The sequence below is a fragment of the Anas acuta genome, chromosome 2 (genome assembly GCF_963932015.1).
Source record: "Anas acuta chromosome 2, bAnaAcu1.1, whole genome shotgun sequence".
Taxonomy (NCBI): Eukaryota; Metazoa; Chordata; class Aves; order Anseriformes; family Anatidae; genus Anas; species Anas acuta.
In genome coordinates this window covers 17,792,428-17,813,264 of record NC_088980.1, presented here as the reverse complement: position 1 = coordinate 17,813,264, position 20,837 = coordinate 17,792,428, and the positions used below count along the sequence as shown (strand labels likewise).

The 20,837-nt window shown below is 37.2% G+C and overlaps 2 protein-coding genes across 2 annotated transcripts in view; one reads left to right on the top strand and one right to left on the bottom strand.

Moving 5' to 3' along the window:
• LOC137852211 (uncharacterized) overlaps nucleotides 1-20,837 on the bottom strand; it is a 143,668-nt gene that overhangs the window by 5,290 nt on the left and 117,541 nt on the right. The gene's annotated exons all lie outside the window — the stretch shown is intronic.
• The window catches only part of MYO3A (myosin IIIA), a 114,971-nt gene that overhangs the window by 72,154 nt on the left and 21,980 nt on the right, over nucleotides 1-20,837 (top strand). Inside the window, exons 19-29 of the mRNA XM_068673687.1 lie at nucleotides 648-795; nucleotides 6,999-7,152; nucleotides 8,124-8,212; nucleotides 9,964-10,093; nucleotides 10,217-10,387; nucleotides 12,572-12,651; nucleotides 13,293-13,370; nucleotides 15,984-16,189; nucleotides 18,144-18,255; nucleotides 19,589-19,751; nucleotides 20,410-20,496. Of these exons, the coding sequence (XP_068529788.1) occupies nucleotides 648-795; nucleotides 6,999-7,152; nucleotides 8,124-8,212; nucleotides 9,964-10,093; nucleotides 10,217-10,387; nucleotides 12,572-12,651; nucleotides 13,293-13,370; nucleotides 15,984-16,189; nucleotides 18,144-18,255; nucleotides 19,589-19,751; nucleotides 20,410-20,496 (1,418 nt within the window). The remainder of the gene's footprint in view (nucleotides 1-647; nucleotides 796-6,998; nucleotides 7,153-8,123; nucleotides 8,213-9,963; nucleotides 10,094-10,216; nucleotides 10,388-12,571; nucleotides 12,652-13,292; nucleotides 13,371-15,983; nucleotides 16,190-18,143; nucleotides 18,256-19,588; nucleotides 19,752-20,409; nucleotides 20,497-20,837) is intronic.

Sequence of the window (20,837 nt, the reverse complement as noted above, 5' to 3'; positions counted from 1 at the left end):
AAATTACTACATATTCCTCAAAATATCTTAGTTAAAATTTCAAACTGAAGTTTTTACTAGTAGTACTTTTCTGAACTTAATTGGTAATTTAAATTCATGTCAAGTTCCAGTACTCAATACTAGAAGTACTTATTAGATGCATAGGAGGTCTAGCTATTCATTTTTCAGACTTTCATGTTAAAATAAGCAGTTTTAATTGCTATGAATAAGAAATATGAAGAAATATTATCTAATGTCATCAGTCTTTAATTTCAAGGTACGATTGAGTAATGCCTGTTTTATTACAACAGAAACAAAAAGAACTTCATGTTGTTTCTGCACCATATCAGCTTTCTACAACAGATTGTTAACTAGTAAATATTAGTTTAAAAATAAATTGTAAATCTTCCATACACTTATCAGTTGACTTGGTCATTATTTATTTCAGTTTATCTGGTCTGCAAATACAGATATATTTGAATTTATGTGCATTTATTGTATTTCAAATAAAAATGAAATGTTATTTTAAGAAAAATATGGCTTAGCAAAAACTATCCTGTTCAACTGCTGTATAGGTTTTTCCTATTATGTGCTTTCATGAAAAAATAATGAAGATAGTCATAAAATAATTAAGGTACAACAATAAAAAGTTTATTTAATCTTTACAGTGGAAATGATGATGGTTTGAACATTGGAATTCTTGATATCTTTGGCTTTGAGAATTTCAAAAAAAACTCGTTTGAACAACTCTGTATCAACATTGCCAATGAACAAATTCAGTTCTACTTCAATCAACATGTCTTTGCCTGGGAACAGGTATGACTTGAATATTTTGATAAAGCTTCAGTATTGCTGAACATATGAAAGCTTGTCTCAGGAAATTACACTGTTCCTTCTCCATAGTAGGTCATAAATTGCAGATTATAACAAATGCTTTCTGAGTATGCATTATGTGAAGCGCTGTTGGATTGCTATTTGCAAGTAAAATGCCTGCAAAAAATACATTTAACTTGAAATGTACAGTATCTAAGCAACATAGCACAGTGATAATCAGACTGATGCAAATGCAGTGTTGTTTTTCTGAGTAATAACATGAGTGATGTAGTGTGTGGTTCCAGAGTAAAAACATAAATGAGTGGTACCATAATTTTTAAATGCAATGTTCATAATAGCTTGCTAATAAACTTAATGAACACTGAAATTCCATTAATAAAAACTGAAAATATCACACTTAATTTGTTCTTGTTCAGGAACTAGATCATATAAGCTAAACCACGATGGATTTAATCTAAATAATTTGATGTGAAACAGAGAAAAGGAACAGAATTTTAACTATAATAGTTTATGAAATTGAAAAGGACAGTAAAAAATAAATAAATAAAGATTATCTCAACTTTCTAAATAATTCCATAAAAATCATTTTAAAATCATTATTCAATATTGTTATGTGAAGAAATTACATGTCTGGAGAAAAAAATAACAGATATATATCAGAATGCTGAACATTCAAAAACAGAACAGTCAACATTCACATTTTAGTTGAAATAATACTTTATCTGTTTTATTGAAATTATTGATTTTGTGATCTATAGAGCAAACTCCTCCTGAATACTAATTTTAAGTATTAGTAGAAAAACTGTATTTTGTCAGCTTTAATCACTGCTTGTTTTAAGGTTAGACAGGTAGAAGTTTGGAATGTGTCTAGGTATTCAGGTATGTACATGTGTGTGTTGTCAGTGTAGAGGACTGAAGAGGATTTCGATTTTAATTGGTCACTGTTTTTTTTTTCCTATTTTGAATTGTTTCAGACAATGCTGTCTTGCACTCTTAGATTCATTACCATACAAAGATGCCCTTTAATATGGGCAAAATTCAGGGAGCAGTCACCCACAACCCTTCAAGAAGGAACACCCTCATTGCAGTTGTCTCAAAAGAATGAATGAATGTCATATGTCTTACATAACATCTGTTTACTGGAGTGATATAAGTTGCCCAAAAAATGATGTGGAAAAAATAGTAATAGTAATAAAAAAGATTAGACATACACAAATATAGTGGATTGTACCATTCCCATCACTGAGCAGAGAAAAATTGGTATTGCTGCTCATTTATCATCTCTGTGTCAGTCTTTCTTGCACTGATACAGTAAATAAGAGAAGTCTGGGTAATGCTTAAGAAAGAACAGCCTCTGGTTTTCCTAAGGAAGAGATTATTTTTTCCCATGAGTGACCATAAACTTCTGATTATAGGAGGTTTTCTCCTTTAGCTTTTGTTTGTTTCCCCTTTAACTTTTTTGCACCAAATGATGCTGAAATTTTTCTACAGGAATGAAAGTTACAAAGAGAATTGCTCAGTATTCAAAAATCCATTATGCTCAATGTTTGTCTTAGCATTTAATGTCACTGTTATACTCCAAATGTAGTTTTGCTAGTTTTCAATAATCTTTTCAAACTTTTTGGTGTATACCACATATGTCAAAGATGAAGTGAACAAGCAGAAAAAATAAGTTCACAAAGCGATGCTTCTGCTTATTGTAATAAAGTTTCATGTAAGTTTCATGTAGGGTATAAATACTTTCCTACTGTGTGCCCACACTTTCCCAGTCCAAAATTATATATGGCCCCACATCAATATTTGCAGAACAAATGCAGAATAATAGAAAATATTTTGTGGTTACAGGGGATACCCAGGACTGCTCTTTAAAATTCCCTGATACTTAAAATATAGAATAAGTATTTTTTTCTCTTCTAAATGACCTCAAAAGTCAGCATTTGTTTAAATGGTATTGCAACATCACTGAGGCTACACCTGTAGCCTTGTGGGGTGTTCAGGCTGACAGCAGTCACAACATCTGCCTCTGCACAAAGCTAATTGTGTAGGGGCAACAGGAACGATTGCTCCTATTCTTCGATGGAAAATAATAATCTGGAATTTGGATTCATGGATTAATATGCAGATTAGAATGAGATAAAATATTTAATTTGTCTTTTTAATATTTAAATTTTATAATGATTTTGTACCTGTTTGGGTGGAAATCAAAACCTTGTAAGAAAACATCATATAATTTTCTTGAATCAAAAAGAATAATTACACATCGTAATGAATTTTCCTCTATCATGTAGGTCTAAAGAACTAAGTGGACTGAGGTATAAGCCATTCAGCAGCACCCCACTCAGACCAACCTTTTTAACTCCTTGGTTCCAGATTTAAGAAAGCACATAAGCTCCATCTCCAGTTTGGTTCCCACTTCACCTTTGGCTTCCTAAACAAAAGTTGGAGCTAAAATACTTTGTTGGATCTCAGTCTGGCTCAGTGGTACAACTAATACCATGTTGTCAGAGATTGCCCGTCATGTGCTTTTTTATGAGCAGAGATCGAGTCTGCCTAGAAACTTCCAAGGGACACTGCTTATATAGCAGCAGGAGGCTCAGGGTATCTGCTAGAGCAGAGCATCTTTGTGGCAGAAGTCAAGTCAAAATTAAAGGCATTTATTCTTTATTGTTGAGTAAATATTTGTATTTAAGAATAAAACAGTTTAGACCTGAATACAATCTTCTTTCCCTAATTTAAGAGAAAGTCTGAGTATAGCCTAAGCTAGTTTAGATTCCCTGTAGGCCATGGAGACACAGGTAGATCTGTCTCCACTGACTGGGAAGGCAATGTGGGCTCTCAAATTGGTCACATCTTTTATGTATATATTGTTAGGTGGAACGAATGCTGGCATGAGGTTTTTTAGGTTAATAGTAAGCAAAGGACAACTTTTGTGCCTTCAGTCCTGTCCTTCATGGTGTTTCTCTAACATGTAAGCTACTGTACTGATGTAAGTTAATTCTCTGCTAGCTCCCTGATCTGCAGGTAACATTGTCCAGCCAGCCAGTTTTCCCATTTCTTTCTCATTTGTGATTCTTCTATGAAAATTAAACAGCGTAATGTCAAATATTTAAAATATTTTGGAAAGTGGTAAGGTTATTGTCAGTCAGAAGGATTCTACTTTTTGCATTTTATATATGCAATGTGTGTTTCTTGTTTTGTTTTGTTTTTACATTCATGTAACAATCTTCTACTTAAAGATGGAAAATGTTTATTTTGAATAACTCTCTGGTGTTCCTATTTAAACCAAAGTGTCATTGTGCCGCATTTTTAGAAAAATTGTATTACATTTCTTTATTAAGCATGAAGATAATTTCCTAATGTATCTAATGATTCTTTTGTTATTAAGTGAAACCAGGCTGCACAAGCTAATATTACCTAGTTTTGATCACAGAGAAGTCACCATAAAATACATAGATACAGCCCAAGTATAAGTGTAACTCAGTCATTCCTTTTGACATCCCATCTATAGGAATACTGTCGAGTGGATTATGCTTTAGAATTTCAATGAGCAGCCGCTATTTTAAGGATCCTTCTTGTCATAAAACATCATGGGAGATTACAGCATCCTATAGCCGATTCAGCTTATTAATTCAAATAAGATCTATTTCATTACAGTTTCATGATGTGCATCATGAAAGCTTTTCTGCCTGCTGCTTGTATCTTAATAATATGGTTGAAGACCAGCAATTGCATAAGAAAATGTAATATGGTATCTCTTAATTCTGAGCCATCTGTCATGCCGGTGCCTGGAAGACTTGGTTATCAGCCATCCTCCAGAAGCCCATGGGAAGTGATGAAGTGAACTCACTCCATATCCTACTGGGCAGATGGTAGCATTACAGAAACTGTCAACGTTCACATCCCATTCAGTCGTCAGGATGCAGGCACTAAAGGCTGAGTGGTCACATACACCAAAGGCATTGAAGGTCAGGCCTTGTGCGTTGGCAGCGCAGGAAAGGGGAGCAGATGTTGCTGCTATGGTGTTGCAGAGCAGCTAATAAAGAGTTCCTTTCAGTTTCAGGGAGAATTCCTCTATCAGTTCTCTTAACAAGCCTTTCACACAAGCAATTGAAGTACGAAAGTCAATCATTAGGTGTGTTGTCTACAAGAGGATGTCCTTCTTTGTCAATCATTAGGTGTCGTTGTCTAAGAGAGCTTCTTTGAGGATGTCTGAGTATCACTGAAACACTCATTTCTGACAGATTTATCCAGAGCAGTATCATCTGCAATATCTTCCCTTTTCCCCCATCATAAGTGTAGTCCTGATAAACCTGAGCAGTTACAGCTGGTTTCATTAATGTAACATCTGTGTGTCCATGGAGCCATAGGCCTTGGTTAAGCTGCCCCTACGCCACTGTTATCTTTGGGAGATAACACAAACTCATTCCTTTCCTGCCTCTAGTTCCTACAGGTATATAATTAACTTCTTACCTATATCAGCGATACATTTATTACTCTTCTGTCTTGTTCTGTGGCTCAGGTCACTGATTAAAATGAGAAGCAAAACTCCACCTGTCCACTGCTGCAGGGGGAAAGTGAATGAAGTTAATGTGATGCACCTGAGATGCAGAGCCTTCATGGGGCTGTAGGAGAGATTCTTACTGTTCACACCCTTGTACGATAATATACACTGAGCCATAATCTATCCTTTGAATTAAGAGCATCCTGACAAATTAGATCAATCTGGATAATAGAAAAGTTTAGGTATATATTCTGTCTTCTCTCTCAAACGGATCAGCAGATCTATTTAGGTCAGTATTTCCAGGACAGTGTTATTGATTTTTTTTTTCATTTTACAGTTTCTTTCTGGCTTAGAGATGAAGAGGTATGAAGTCTAATAATGTGTGCTTTTCTGTTGTATATGGCAGTTAACTGCTTTTTGAAACACTTGGTGTGCTGCCTTCTTCACTCACCCTTGACTGCCATTCAGACTCAAGTGAATGACACATAATGAAAGGTCATTGGGGTTAGAGGTCTTTGAACTCATTAATATTAGCCATCATTCATTTTCATGATAGTCAATTTACAATGAATTCAGGATAGCGCAACTGTGACATTACATCATAAATTAATAAAACACTTCTATAAAGTCCTATCCTTTGGAAGAGAGGTGTTTTTTTAAAATAGATCGAAAGGCTTAACTACATGTTTCATAATGTGGGGAGCAGTCCACACAGGACTAAAGGTAGCCCTGGTTTATATGGGAGCACTGTGCAGTGGGTAACTGCTACTGCATTAGGTAATACAGGCAAACATTGTGGAGGGGTGGCAGTTCCTAGAGCATCCTTCTCTTCATAAATCCATGCCTGTCCTCTGACATGCTGAAGGATTAAAGACAGTCATTCTTCTATTCATCACATATAGTTTAACTGGTTTTCAAGATTTTCAAGAAAAAAACTTTGCAACACACCATGGACATGGCTTTTGTTAATAGGTTACTCTCAGTCTCAATGAGAAGTCAAGGATATTTGCAGTCTTCAGCAAAGAAAAAAATAAAAAAAAAAAAAAGCTCCTTTATCGTCTTTTAATCATGCTGAATACTTTTCTGCAGTTTCTTAAAAGCAGTAAAAATATTGTAGAGGTCAACCTGAAAAAATTTATTTAAGTTTTAGAAAGTATACACACCATCCTTCTCAAAGTAAGAGCTTTTCCAGGTGTTTGAGGATGGGAGTCAAACAGTTGAGGCCTCTTTGATCTTGAGTCACTTTTGCAAATCTTGGCCACTGTACATCAGATAGATCTAAGCAATAAATTGGGAAAGTAAATATAGCTCCAGATGATTAAGAAATATCTCTTACACTGCAGACCAGGGGAGCAAGTAGAGACTGAAATCTCTATCTGCAAAAACCTTCTGCAAATCTTTCAGTTCTACAAGTCTGTTTTTTTTAGCTCTTGAATTATTCGTGGGAAGCGTCTTTACCAAATATGCCAGAGGAAACCCTTAAGTACCCAGAGACTAATTAAAATCTATAGCTTGACAGTGTGATACATTCCAACTGGCATTGGTTCCACTAAAACCTTGATGTCTTTAGCGTTTTGGCATACTTATCCATGTAGTTTTAATTTGCTACAATTGACCATTCATGAACTATTTTCTGGAGTGTTCCTGTATACACTGATAAAATGTGCCTTCTTGCTTGTTACAGAATGAGTATTTATATGAAGGTGTTGATGCAAGAGTTATAGAATATGAAGACAACAGACCACTCTTAGATATGTTCCTGCAGAAACCAATGGGTTTATTATCCCTGCTGGATGAGGAAAGTCGATTCCCACAAGCAACAGATCAGACACTTGTAGGTAAGTTTATGGTTTATTTAAAAGTTTTGAAGGATGTCTCCCTGTTACATTTCTGCTTGCCATGTCCAGTTTGGGGTATATGCTAGCTGTGTATTTTCAGTGAGCCCAAACTTCAGTGTCACAGTATATTTCTGGGAGGCATGCATGCAAGGATAGAAATATCTTTGAAGCTGATTTAGGAAACATGATGAGTATAAATGAACCTAAGCTGCTGGTCCACATTTTTAATTCTTCTACCTTCAGGAATTTTCAGCTACAGAGTTTAAAAAATAAAGATCAAACTGAGCTAGAGCTCTAGGTTCATATGCCAAGATGTTCAGCCATAAAGTTCAGCTCCGAGATTTTCAATGAACCATATCTGAACAAGAATTTTAGTATTCTTTAAGAATAATGGCTGCAAGCCTGCTTCAGTGTCCTTCAGCAAATTATGTGTCTTATTCTTTCTATTCAGAAATTAAAATTAAAACATCTGAATATGTTGTGATTTGGATCTTGATAATTTCAGTGCTTCTGAGTCTCCAGTACAGAGCCCCCAACCAATTGGTAAATGTTTCCTCACAATTCCCCAATGTGGTAGGAAAGATTATCATAGAATCATAGAATATCCTGAGTTGGAAGGGACCCTTAAGGATCATCATGTCCAACTCTTGACACCTACATTGTTTCATATATGAAGATCAAAAGCTTAGAAAGGTAAACGATTTTCTGACGTCACGCATTAAAAAAAAAAAAAAAAGTAAAAAGAAAATAACTGATTTAAGATGTCCCATATTCTCTACACAGTGCCTTTCATTACAAGAACATTTTTCTTCCTTTTCCCTTAAAAACATCAGTCTGTTTTGTGCCACTGCATTGTCTGAAAAGTTAGGCAATATCTTTAAAGGGATCCAGCTTCAGAAGAAAATTATTGTACAATAACTCCAGTAAGATAGACGTAACTCCAGTAAGATAAACTACGTGTTTCATTCCAGAAAAATTTGAAGACAATTTGAAGTCAAAGTATTTTTGGAGGCCCAAAAGAGTAGATCTAACCTTTGGGATTTATCATTATGCAGGAAAGGTAAGAGACCTAATGATATTGGTTTGGGACTGGGGAACTATAGGGCTGGAAGGAAATGGAAGAGGTCAACTGGCTTGGTTCTCAGCCTTCATCTATTCAGACCTGACATGGAAATGTTGGCAGTGACATACACTTCAAAAGTAAATTGAAAATTTATTTTCCTTCATACACACATACACACAAAATCAATATCAGAGCTGTGTTTTTTCTTAGATGTCACCAAGTAGATGAACTGACTGTACTATAGCAGAACCAAAAAATCACCATTATGTAACACAACTCGGAGCTTCTTGCCCTAATTCCCCTAAGTCTTCTGCTGTGCTTTCTCCCACTGCTTCAGATCAGGCTCCAGCTCCATTCTTTCTCCCGTTTAGCCCAAATCCTAACTCATTCACCCCATCAGACTTACTTCTTAGACCTGTACTTTGTCATCAGCCAGACAGTGTAGGCCCTGCCTTCTGCTTCATTTGATGAGAAGCATCTTGCCCTCCTCTACTAGATGACTTATTGCATATGCATTTACAACCTCAGGAGGAGTTGCTGATGTGCTGAGGGAAGATGCCACTGGCCAGCTGAACCTTGCCTTGTGGAAGCATGACTCTCTTTTGAGCTCTTTTCAGTTGTATAGATTGGGCATCACTGTCTCACATGGGAAAGTGTGTTATGCCTCTGCAGTACTGGAGCAGTTGGTCTGGAAAGAGGCAACATCCCACCCATCGGCTGATGGAAGATAACTTGCCCCTTGTATGACACAGACAGCTAGAAAAGACCAGGGGTGACTCCTCTAAACCTCACCTTCAAGCGACTTACATTTCACAAATGTGGCATATGTCACTGCTGAGGAGCAGGGAACATTTCTGCCTGTACCATTCCTGATATCAGCCACTGAAGCTGGGGATGCCACCAGCCTTTTCCAGTGTTGAACAACATTTTTCATTAGGAAGTTTCTCCTACCACCTAACTTAAATTTCCATTGCTGTGATTTAAGCTCATTACTTTTAGTCCCATATACTGTGAACCTGGAGAACATTTTTTCCTCTTCCTTTACAAGATTTGATTTGATTTGATTTGATTTGATTTTACTGTAATTTAAGATTGTCAGTGGGTTATTTTTTTGTGCTTTCTTTTGAATTTAAACATGCCAGTATCTTTTACCTTTTGTCACCTTTTGGCCAGGTTTTCTTGTGGTTCATTTCATGAGCCCTGGAGGTACATTTGAGTTAGGTATACCACGCCTGCATGTGTGTAGAGAGATTTCAATTGCAGCTTGTGACTTTGAAAGCTGTCTCTATAATTAATACAGAAATCTCTAGGAAGTGTGGCACAATATGAGTGGGACAGAAAGACTGCACAATCATATGGGTAATCCTGTGTGATAGGGTTGAAAGCAGGTGCATTGTTAATTATGTGTTTAGACCTAAACTGGTGTAAAGGAGTGACACCAGTATGGTTGTCCTCCTGTTGAATCCACACTGGCTAAAACAAGCGTTAACACATCTGCATTAGGGACAAGAAGTGTCTCGGACTTCTTTGGAGTAAGAGATTTGCTTTTAGGGATCTGCACCATAATGGTTCTCAGTATTGAAAAGTTACAACTGTCAGTGATCTAAAGAAAGACTGTGAGTGAGAGTAAGCCTTGCGGCAGAAAAACCGTTTGTGTCTCAGTACATTATAAGCCACATGCCAGAGTACTTAAATTTACAGTTACTTTCCAAAAGCCCATAAGATGCATAAATGCATTTTTTAAACAGGTTCTGTATAATGCGAGTGGATTCCTAGCCAAAAACAGAGATACCCTGCCAGCTGATATCGTGCTGCTACTGCGATCATCTGAAAACAATCTGATACGACAGTTGGTAACCCACCCTCTTACCAAAACAGGTATTGCTACTGTGGTAGTCTTCCTATCCTCCTTCTCTAGCCTTGATGCTGACCACTGCTGGGTTTCATATGACCATTTATTGATGACATTATACACTTTGTGGCTTAACTTTCCAACCCTAGAATCTATACAGAATGGAGCCCCTGCCGTCTCAAGCTGCAGGGGAGGGACTGGTCTGGTCAAGTGCGAAGGAAGTGGTAGAGGCTTCTTTCAGGGTCCCCTCTTCAGGTTAGGGGCACGGGACAGGGAGTGGAGTGCATCACTTTTGTTGAGGACTGAACAGAAAGGATCAGGTAAGTCACTGGCCTTTTTTGGACAGGGTATATGTAAGTTGCCTGTTTGTCTCAGTGCAATTTTTCTCTAAAGCATTAGAGAACCAAGGTGGGGCTCCTAACATCTACTGCAAAGAGTGAGGAGACACTCCTATTTCCCCAGTCTTAGTCCTTTATTGTATCTAACTGTTGAGGCCCAAGTAATGAACCCTTCCTCAAGGAGTTTATAAGGGGGTGGAGGAAAATATATGGCTCTACAGAAATGGCTCCTAAGTTGCACCTCAGATGAACTAGACCCTTTGCACAGACCCTTTCCTACTTTCCTTTTTAAGGTGATAGGTAAGTCTCCTTACAACCAGAAAATCTAAGTGGCAAACACCATTTGTGTCCTGTCTTTAAATTCTACCACGAAGTTACCCAGGAGTTATTTATTATTGTGTAGTACTGCTCCCTGTGTGAGGGCACTGATGCTGTACAATAAGTACTTCACAACATTACTTTCTTGTACAACTACAAGGGAGAACAGGAAAGCTAAATTGGAAGAGCGTAATGGAAATTTCTCTAAAATTTTATCATAGCTTACAGAAACTGAGGTTTTGGCAAAGCCACTATTCTTCACAAAGGTTGTTTTGCTGGAGGAGTGCAAAATCCGGTCCTTAAGGTCTTTTTTAAGCCAGTATTCTTAAAAAAACACTAAACACAGTGTCCTTCCCTGAACGTTTTAATGTGTTGATATCTGCTAAGACTTTAAACTATAATTTCTGTGGAGCCAAAGTCAGAACCCAAATGGTCCCAAGAACTTTTGTAATGTTTTGCAATATAACTCTGAAGGTTATTTCAATCTTGTTAAACATTATCAAACATTGTGTGTAGCCTTTTGAAACTGACCTAAACCATCCACATCCAGCCAACTAAAAGCTAGATTTCTGGTCTGTCATTCATCTAGAATCAGTGGAAATATAGAGGTATATCCAGAATCCAAGCCATCCTGCCCTGCCATCTCAGGTGTTTCTCTTAGGATGGGATAAATCTACTCTGAAGGTGCTTCTCTTCACGGAATACAACAGGGATCCTATAGACACTTCATGTCCTGACAGCTAATGTTGGGTATAAGTAATCCTTTCTCTTTCCATCCCACCTTGTGACATTCAGCTAAGCACAGGGTATTTTTGGCACTCGATATCATCACGCAATACATGACACATTAGCTGAACATCCATATAGTTGCAGTTATTTATCCAACTCTTATCCACCTCTTCCTGATAGTAGCTGAGCACAGCAAGATTACAGGCTCTCACAATGTATAGTGAGATGACAGAGGTATGATGTTATTAGTAGAAGCAATTGCAGCATGCAGCACTGGGTGGGGTTTATCAACATAAAGTGACGTTGCATAAAGGCCAGAAGCATTTTCATTATTTCTTTAGAAGACCAGATTCTGTATAAACCACTCCTGTGAACCTTTTCCAAATCACTATGATAGGGGTCATACTTGACTAAGAGTTCCAAGGCTGCTGTTTTAAGACAATGTCTATGATAGTAAACAAAACATGACCAGTGACCAGTAGCTAAAACACTGCCACAGGATTGCCCATTTTGAGTAATTGTAAGCATCCCTCCTTGGGACACTTTTGTTTCTTGTCAGCTAGCATTCTCCCAGGAATACCCAGGCACATGTCACAAGAAAGTGTAGGCCAGCAATGATTTCCAGTGAGCTCTGTGGAAGGACACAACCCTATTTTTACCAGTTAGTTAGAAGAGTAGAGAAGTATACAGTTTAGCTGTATAGACTTGAGTCATGCCATGTCACTTGACCTCAGGGCCAGAGAGGGGTGGTAGCACATATTTTTAACTAATATATGTGTAGCCTTAGAACTAGGATAACAAAATAACATCCTTAGGGTAAAAGCTCGTGGATGCTAGAAGATACACCTTTTTTACCTTCTGCAGCAATCTGTTTATTTTTTTGCTCTAGTAGGTGACATAAGTGCTGAAGGAGGAAAATTTAGCCCACGTTCCATCATCTTGCAATTTCTTCAGAGCTTGTTCCACCCTAACATTGAAAAGAGAAATGAGGACATGCTCAGAAAAAGTCAAGGACCTTTATAATCATACGGTTACACTTAATAACATGGTTCAACATACTTTTTAGTTTAGATGAGATCTAAGCATTTTGGTAGGTTGCATTCTTTCATCTTCCCATAGGTAACCTGGCACACAGTAAAAGCAAAACTACAATCAGTTACCAGATGTGGACTCCCCAGAAATCAATCAGTCATACAAAGGTAAGAAAACTTATTTCATGATTCTGCATTCTGCCCTTAACCTTATATTAAACTAGAAAGGCAATACTGTTGTTGGTACTAAAAGTGAGCAAGTAACCCCTTCGATGGTTTTTTTTTTCCTTCTCCTGTTTTCTTTTCTGTTTAGCTGGATATCTTTGTGTTGTGCAATTCATATTCCTTCCGTGAGGTAAAAACCTAACATTTCCCTTCTTTCTGGCTATAGTTTTATAACAAATTCAGAAAAGAAAAAAAAAAAAATACTTCCTAGCTATATTGTAGCAAAAAGAGAAATTAAAATTTTGGTGTGGCGTATAGTCATGTTCTATAGAGAGTGACCACAATAGCAGTGGCACTGGAATAACAAACAGGACCTCAGACATTGTCAGGTTATTTGTAGCAGTTATTTAGATGTTCTGTTATCAAATTGTGTCCTCGGTGTGTGAATGTTTGTGTATTGTGTAGCAAAGTAATGTAATGGTGTAACTACTTTGTGCTAGTGATCATGCAGTAACGTTTTCAGTTTTGAGTACTTTTTTTTTACTTGATGATTTTCTCTGAGGGGTTGTTTGTTGAGGCATTGGAAAGGGCATTACATACTCAACAGAGATAAGAAGTGTCTTTTTTTTTCTTCATCCATATAGAATGAAGCAGGAGATACCGGACATCATCCAAGAGAGACAACCAGTATGAAAACACAGACAGTTGCTTCTTATTTTAGAGTAAGATATCTGATCTTTTAATATTTTTTTCTAGAGTAGAATGCATATTTATTCTTTTACCTTTTGAAATGCACCTGTTGAGTTAAAGTCAGCAGTGATACATTTAGAGTTCATGAGCTGCTTATAAGGCTCAGCAGTCTATGCAGTACAAATATATATAGGAGATTGTGATGTTTCATCTCTAATTGTACTCAAACACACAGCCACATTTCCATCATGATGATGTAGAATGATTGATATGAATTGTCTTTCACTTGCCTGCTTTTCCCCAAAGGAGATAAGGGGAAGTTAGATATCAGTCATACAGCATTTCCTTAAGAGTTTAAGAAGTAAAAAGGCAAAATTAATTAATTTGGAGCAAGAGCTACAGAGGAAGATCTGTATTCTATTCTGAGTCTATTCTGAGTACATTCTTTTGGCTCTTTTATCAGTGCTCTTTATTTTTCCAAGCGCAGGCAGCACTGCTGATCCTGCCATAGAAAATAGCTATGAAAAGCACTGTTTCTTCCAAAGTCAAGCACAGAGTTGGCCCAAGCCTGAATTTCCAGCTCCTCTTATCACCCAGCAAAAATGTAAAGGTGGCTCAGGTAATCTTCATGACCTTTAAGAGTTCATTTACATCCATGACAGAGAGCAGTAAGGAGCAGGATCTCTGTTTAGTAGACTTAACTGCACATCTTTTGGGGCTGTCAAGGATAATTCCAGCCCAGGTATCATGGTGATCCAAAGCTGGATGGCATTTTAACGTTCTGGATGGAGAAATGTATTGAATCTACTTCAAAGTTCCTGTCTTTGATTAATTTATTAATTAATGTTGGTAATGCACTGCCATTACCAATAAATCTAGCAACTGAAGCTGTGAAGGGTTCATTATATTTGCACTTTCCTGTTACTATTTTCTGTAGTGGAAATCACTGCTCAGATCATGCTAGCTAATGCTCTCAGATAAAGATTCAGCTTCATCCCTACTGGTTTACTGATATGCAGATATCCAAGGGTGACTGAGAAAAGCATCTGCTATCTCAGGCTGAGTAGAAAAAAATATATATATCCATTAGCCTGCCCTATTTGTTTGTGTTCCATTGTAACATGAGTGATAAATCTAATTAAGCACTTTGCTGCTTGGTGAAGCATTTGTCCAAAATGGGATTGCATATTTTAATGGGAAACATATGTCTCTTGATGTCCTACACCAGTTTCCTGTATCTAACCTACTGCTGAACTGCATTGCATCCTGGCTGCTTCTTTCTGTTGAGTCAGGCTGAATCCTGAATAATGAGTCTCTTCACTTGTGTTTCTATAAGATATTCCTATGAAGCAATTTTATAAAATACAAATCAAGCTTGTTTACAGCCAGATTCCATTCAGTTGTCATAGGGAGCTACAGACAACATCCCTCTGTTAGCCTGGCACCCTGGTGAGGTGGGAAGAGTGCAACTTTTGAACTGTGATTTTGTACATTCCTAGTTTTACCCTCCTCAAATGTTTGTTCCTGGCAGGGCAGCTGTAGTATCACCATCAGCCCTAATGAACAGGATGTGCTGTATGAGAATAGATTAAGCAGCCCCTCTTCCAGGGTGGCTTTAGGTTCCTCCATCCTACTGAAGGGATGGCAGTATTTACTGGCTTAGTGCACTTCCACTGTCTTCCATCCTTAGACTGATGATTTACTCCCTGGACAAGTAAAGATCTTCAATTAGATGACAACAGGAAAAACAAACAAACAAACAAACAAAAACAACAAAAAACACATGCAAGTGGGTTGTAATTGCCTAACAAGAGTCCGAGAAAAGGAAAGAAATATAAGGAGAGCTTTTATTATATATTAGATGAGCTGAGAAGGAGAGGCTTCCAGGCTTCCAGGGACACTGCCCTTTCATCAGGTCTGTTAGCCTTTAACAGCTTTTAACAGCCACACTATCAATAATAAAGCTCAGTAACAGCTGCACAATCCAATGCCAGGCTAACTGATGTAGTTGCCCTGAACACCTATTTGTTCTCTGTCTTCAGTATTAGGCATAAAATGTGCATTCATGTGCTTGTGCATTTGGTGAGAATAAGTGGTATGCTTTTAGAAATATTCCTCAATAACACTTCCCTTCTACAGTTATACTCAAGAATTCAGTTATGATCTTGCAAACAATGCTTTGCTTCTGCTAAACATAGAGATTGATATGAACTTGGTGTTGCAGACTCAGCCTAACAGCTGCTGTTATATCCACTGGTCTTCAAGGGAGCCTGCAAAAAAGGAGATAATTTTTTAGAACCATAATTAAAGATAATGCTGCTTCCAAAACCAAAGCAGGTGTTCAGTTATTGGCAGTACCACCAATTTTGCATACACCAAAACTGTAGTTTGTGAGAATGTCCTGGGTGGACTGTGATAACGCCCATTTGGAGTCAGTATTTCTCTCACGTAGTCTATGCTGATTTTTTCAAAGCCAGAACTGTTGTTACACAATTTACTTCATCTATCATTAAAGTACCAGTTTACTGAAATCTAAATGGACTTGCACATGAAATAAATCTGATCATATGAAATAAAATTTCAGCTACACCTGGACCTACATAAAAGATTTATAATCACCCTGATGTCTTTTTCATTTCTTGCAGTATTCCCTGATGGATTTGTTATCTAAAATGGTCGTTGGCCAGCCTCATTTTGTCAGGTGCATCAAGCCAAACAATGACCGGCAGGCAAACAAGTTTGATAAAGAAAAAGTGCTGGTTCAGCTGCGTTACACAGGAATTCTGGAGACGGCAAGGATTCGAAGACAGGGTTATTCACACCGCATACTCTTTGCTAACTTCATAAAACGGTAACATTGATGTGAACAAGTGCCTTTTTCTCTTCTATCATTGCTGCTCAGTGTTGGCTGAGCATCTGCAATGCATTTGGCATGGTATTTATAGAAAAAATACAGAGACATTTCCTGTTAGAAAAGAGATTACAGGCTGGGTGACAGGATAACTCAGGCACAAGATCAGTAATCCCTTTGGATTGGTAGAGAAAGATGATGCACCCCAGAATGATTGTTTCATGCTCCATCTGCATTTGGTTAAATTATTTGTCATGCTTATAATCTGAAAGTTTTCTTCAAAGATTTTAGGGTTAGAAATGTAATGTTTCAAATTAAAATGGAGAATCTGGAGAAAGAGCCTCTGAGAAGCACCACCATTTCTCTAGCTCCTGACGTTCAGCACTGTGCAACATCTGTGTTTGAAGGGGGGTGATAATTTGGAACGGCTAATCTAGGGCTGAGAAGTTCATTAAGTCCATAGTTCTGTTTTAAATATGCTTTCTAAGTATTAGTCATTTGTTAAGAAGAATAACGAACTCACTATTATTTTATAATCCCTTCAACTCTCTTCTTCTGCCGCCTCAAAAAAATACTGAGCACTTAACCTATATTTCTCCTTCACAAATAAAGACATTGAATATTTGCCTCAATCAGAGCTTAGATTTATGGAATGGGGAGTAAAGCTGGGAAGAAGCAAGCAACTCAGCCAGAAATGCTTAAAAGGAATGGTGCACTAGAAACAGAAAGCTAGCTGCAGAGTGCTGCTGGTACATAAGGAGAGGAAAAACAAAGTAATGCTTTTATATCACAGTATCTGGGAGGAGTATTGCTGGGACTATTACTGTCTTGGAAGAGTGCAGGATGGGAAAAGGTAGTTATCACTGCACCAAGATATGTTGTGGCTCTTGGTTGCTGCTTTTTATCAAAAACTTTATGGTGAAGGTAAAAGAGAGACAGTCAGTGAGCACAATGGGGAAGCTCTCTAGAGAATGTGCCCCCCATTGCAGTGAGGCTGTGCAGGTCTCAAGCACTGATGATATGGCGCTCACACAGAATATATGTATAAGAATTGGTGGTCATAATGCAGGAATAATCATTGTCTCCTTTTTTATAGTCCTCCAAGGACATTGTTACCTTCATCTAAAGTTGGTACAACCCAACTTACTGTATAAACTCTGAGTTAACAAGAAAAAAAAGCGTAACACTGTCAGGAACACACATAATGGTATCCACATATTTTTTCTGAATTAAAAATCAAAACAAAATAAACCAAAACAAGACAAGTACAGTTCATTTTGTAATGAAATTACATTCTGGGAAATGCTGGAAAATGCAAGTACTTTCCTACCTACCAGCCAAGTTGGTATGTGTTAGGTAATTTTTATGCATGAGCATCCTGACCTCTTTTCTCAGGCAGAGTTAGTTCTGAGAAATTAGTTTGCCAAATTAAATGCTTACATGATATGTCAAAACATCAAATATTATGTTCCAAAAGGATCTACAAAGCTGAATCCAAGAAGGTAACAAGAGCTGGGATGAGTCTCACATGTTAACCATCTAAGCACTTGAAATAAAATAGGAAATCTTCACAACATTTCTAGATATGAACTAAGCTAATTTAGACAGAAAAACACAAGTATTTTTATCTTGCCACTGAAATCGCTTTCACAGACAGTCAGAGCAGCAAAGGACTGGCACACAGCCCCATTTGGATTGCACACTTTTTAAAACCTTTCAATGTTGACATAGAATTAAACAGCCCTCCAGGGTGTGCAATATGTCACTCATCCACTTTTAATTGAGTTTCTTAGTGCTGCATATAAATCACAGCAATTTTTTTAGTGAGCTGTTTTTTTTTCAGTGCTATGTTTTCTTTCATGCAACTGTTTTTATTATTTAAATGAATGATTTGAATGTATTTGCATATATTTTTCACCGTTAATGGAATAACGAATCATATATTTGTCTTTAGGTATTATCTCATCTGTTACAAAACAAATGATGATCCTCCAGTAAGCCCAGAAACCTGTGCTGCCATCTTGGAAAAAGCTCACCTGGACAACTGGGTTCTTGGAAAAACTAAAGTAATTATATATAAGTATAGATATATATACTGTAAAAGCATTATTGCACTATGTCACTGTTAATTTATTGGGATTGGAGTAGTTCTTGGTCTTTCCTGGTACTAAAACAAAAACAAAACAAAAAAACAGCCTTTGTTGGGTACTGTTCCATGATACCTGACTGAAATCCCAAACCAGTAGTGTGTTAAAATTCTGATCGACTGTAATGAGGCCACAGTATGCCTCACCTGTACAAAGCAGTATGTGACAATGACACTGCTTGCATCATTTTTCCAAAAATGTGATAGTAAGGATCAGCTCATACTTCTTCCTTGTAGCAGTCAGACTCAAAAGGGGAGGGGGGAAGGTTTTCACCTTCCAGCCAGAGGGTCTGTGCTAGAGTTTGTTGAGCACTGGGAGAAGACATAGATTTCAGATATGTGAAGTCGGAGGAAGGCTTTTCTTGATATACAAGAAATATGTCTGTTCCCATACTCATGCCATTGGTTCTAGCTCACCAGTCTTCCCAGTGCACTCAGGAGCCACCCTCCCCCTCCCCCCCAGCCCTGACATGACGGATCCCAGGAGATCTGCCAGAAAAAAATAAGCTGTCAGACAAATAACGCACCAAGTCTCAGTCTTCTAATGTAACAGAAGTGCGTGGAAAGGAGAGGGGACAAATGGATCCTAGATGGATCTTAAACTGCACAAAATACAAAAACACCTCAGAGCAGAAGAAACAACTCTTCTTCTTCTGACACTTATTCCTGGATAGGCTGGACAAGCCATGAAGATACATGGCTTCCTCCTCAACCTTTTTATTTCCCTTTGCTGCCTTAGTGAGGCTAATGGATAACATGTAGTGAAGGGAAGGGTGTTTTGAGATATGAGATCTATATTGTATGTTTACTTAATTAGAGTTAAATTATGTCTGTACTAGAGTGATCAAAGATCACGGGGAATTCTGTAAAACAGGAGTAATTGGTCTTAATTGCACAAGCTCTATCTACAGATTTTATTTTATACTAATGTATACCAGGAATGTGTTTGTATCCCTCATGCTGGGCTAGTTGTTAAGGATCTATATGAGCTTCGTGCTTGATAAAAGCAATTTCAGAAATAAACAATGCCTTACATTTAAACTGGGAAAGCAGAAAGGTTGAAAGTTCTAGATTTGGATCACCTGTATGCAATATACATCAGATTTCTGAGGTTAGTGAAACTGTTAGACTCTTAGGTTTGAAAAGAGATGTGTAGTTACAGCCCAAGGTTTTGCACTGGGACTATGAAATGGGGCCACTCTGTCTAAGCTGCATTAACTAGAACTATTGCCTGTCTGCTTACTCTTTTTAAGGTGTTCCTCAAATACTATCACGTGGAGCAGCTGAATTTAATGCGAAAGGAGACAGTTGACATGATTATTTTGATTCAGGCTTATGTCAGAGGGTGGCTGGTGTCAAGGAGATACAAAAAGATAAAGGAACAAAGGGAACAAAGTGCTATTAAAATACAGTCAGGTAATAGCTTTAAAACATTTAGCATTTTCCTTAAAGCTAGCACATGTGTGTAGTTGATGGATGGATGTGCATGTGGGATGTGGATTTTTCTGTTTTCCTGCTGTTACATTTGATAAAATATCTAATACTTCATGATATCTGTTTTTATGGAGAAAAAAATTCTTTTAACCAGCTTATGACAATCTTCTTACCAAAGCTACGTTTATCAATGTTGCATTTAAAGACAGTTTTAACAATGGAAGGACATGATTGCATAAATGATACTGTTATTAATAATATTCTGACATGCTCTGACAAAGTTGTGCAATATAATAATGAAAATATAATGTATTAACTGTCCAAGACAATAAGACCAATTATGCCTTGGATGAAGACATCAGTTGAAATTTTTAATATATTTCAAACAGCATCTTCTTTTACATTTTGATTCTCTCATGTTTGTATTTATTTCATTCTTAATAATGTTACTTACCAGAAAATATAGTTTTTATGGAGATTCATATTGCTTGTGCTTTTTTGCCATTTTTGGAAAGATAAATCCTGAAAAAAAAAAAAAAATGAATATCTTAATGGAGGCCTATAATTCCTTACAGACTTTTTATTTTTAAAGCCTTTTTGTGTATCTAAATAGATTATTTTTTTTCACATCTCTTTTCAGCTTACAGGGGTTTTGTTGCTCGTAAAGAATACACAAAAGCAAAACGTAATCAAAAACTGGAAAAATACATTGTTAGACTTCAAGCAAGTAAGAATTGTTTGCTTTCCTTGTTTTTAATGTGCTATCCAAACACAATATGTTGATCCAGATTCTTTGCTGTTACCTAGCTACACTGATTGACTATGCTCATTTACAGTTCCTGACATAAAATTTATCTATTATATATCTATATGCAGTGGTTGAGGCGGGTCAATGTATTCCACTACATGTACCTCAAAGCAGCATAGAGGCCCTTTCCACAGCTGGGAGGTGGGCTGGTTAAATGCCATGGCAAGACTTTCACTTCTAGTTTGTTATGCCTAATTATTGCAGCTGGTGCTGTTGAAGCCCTGTATGAGATTATGTGCATGTAATGTGTGTGTGCATGT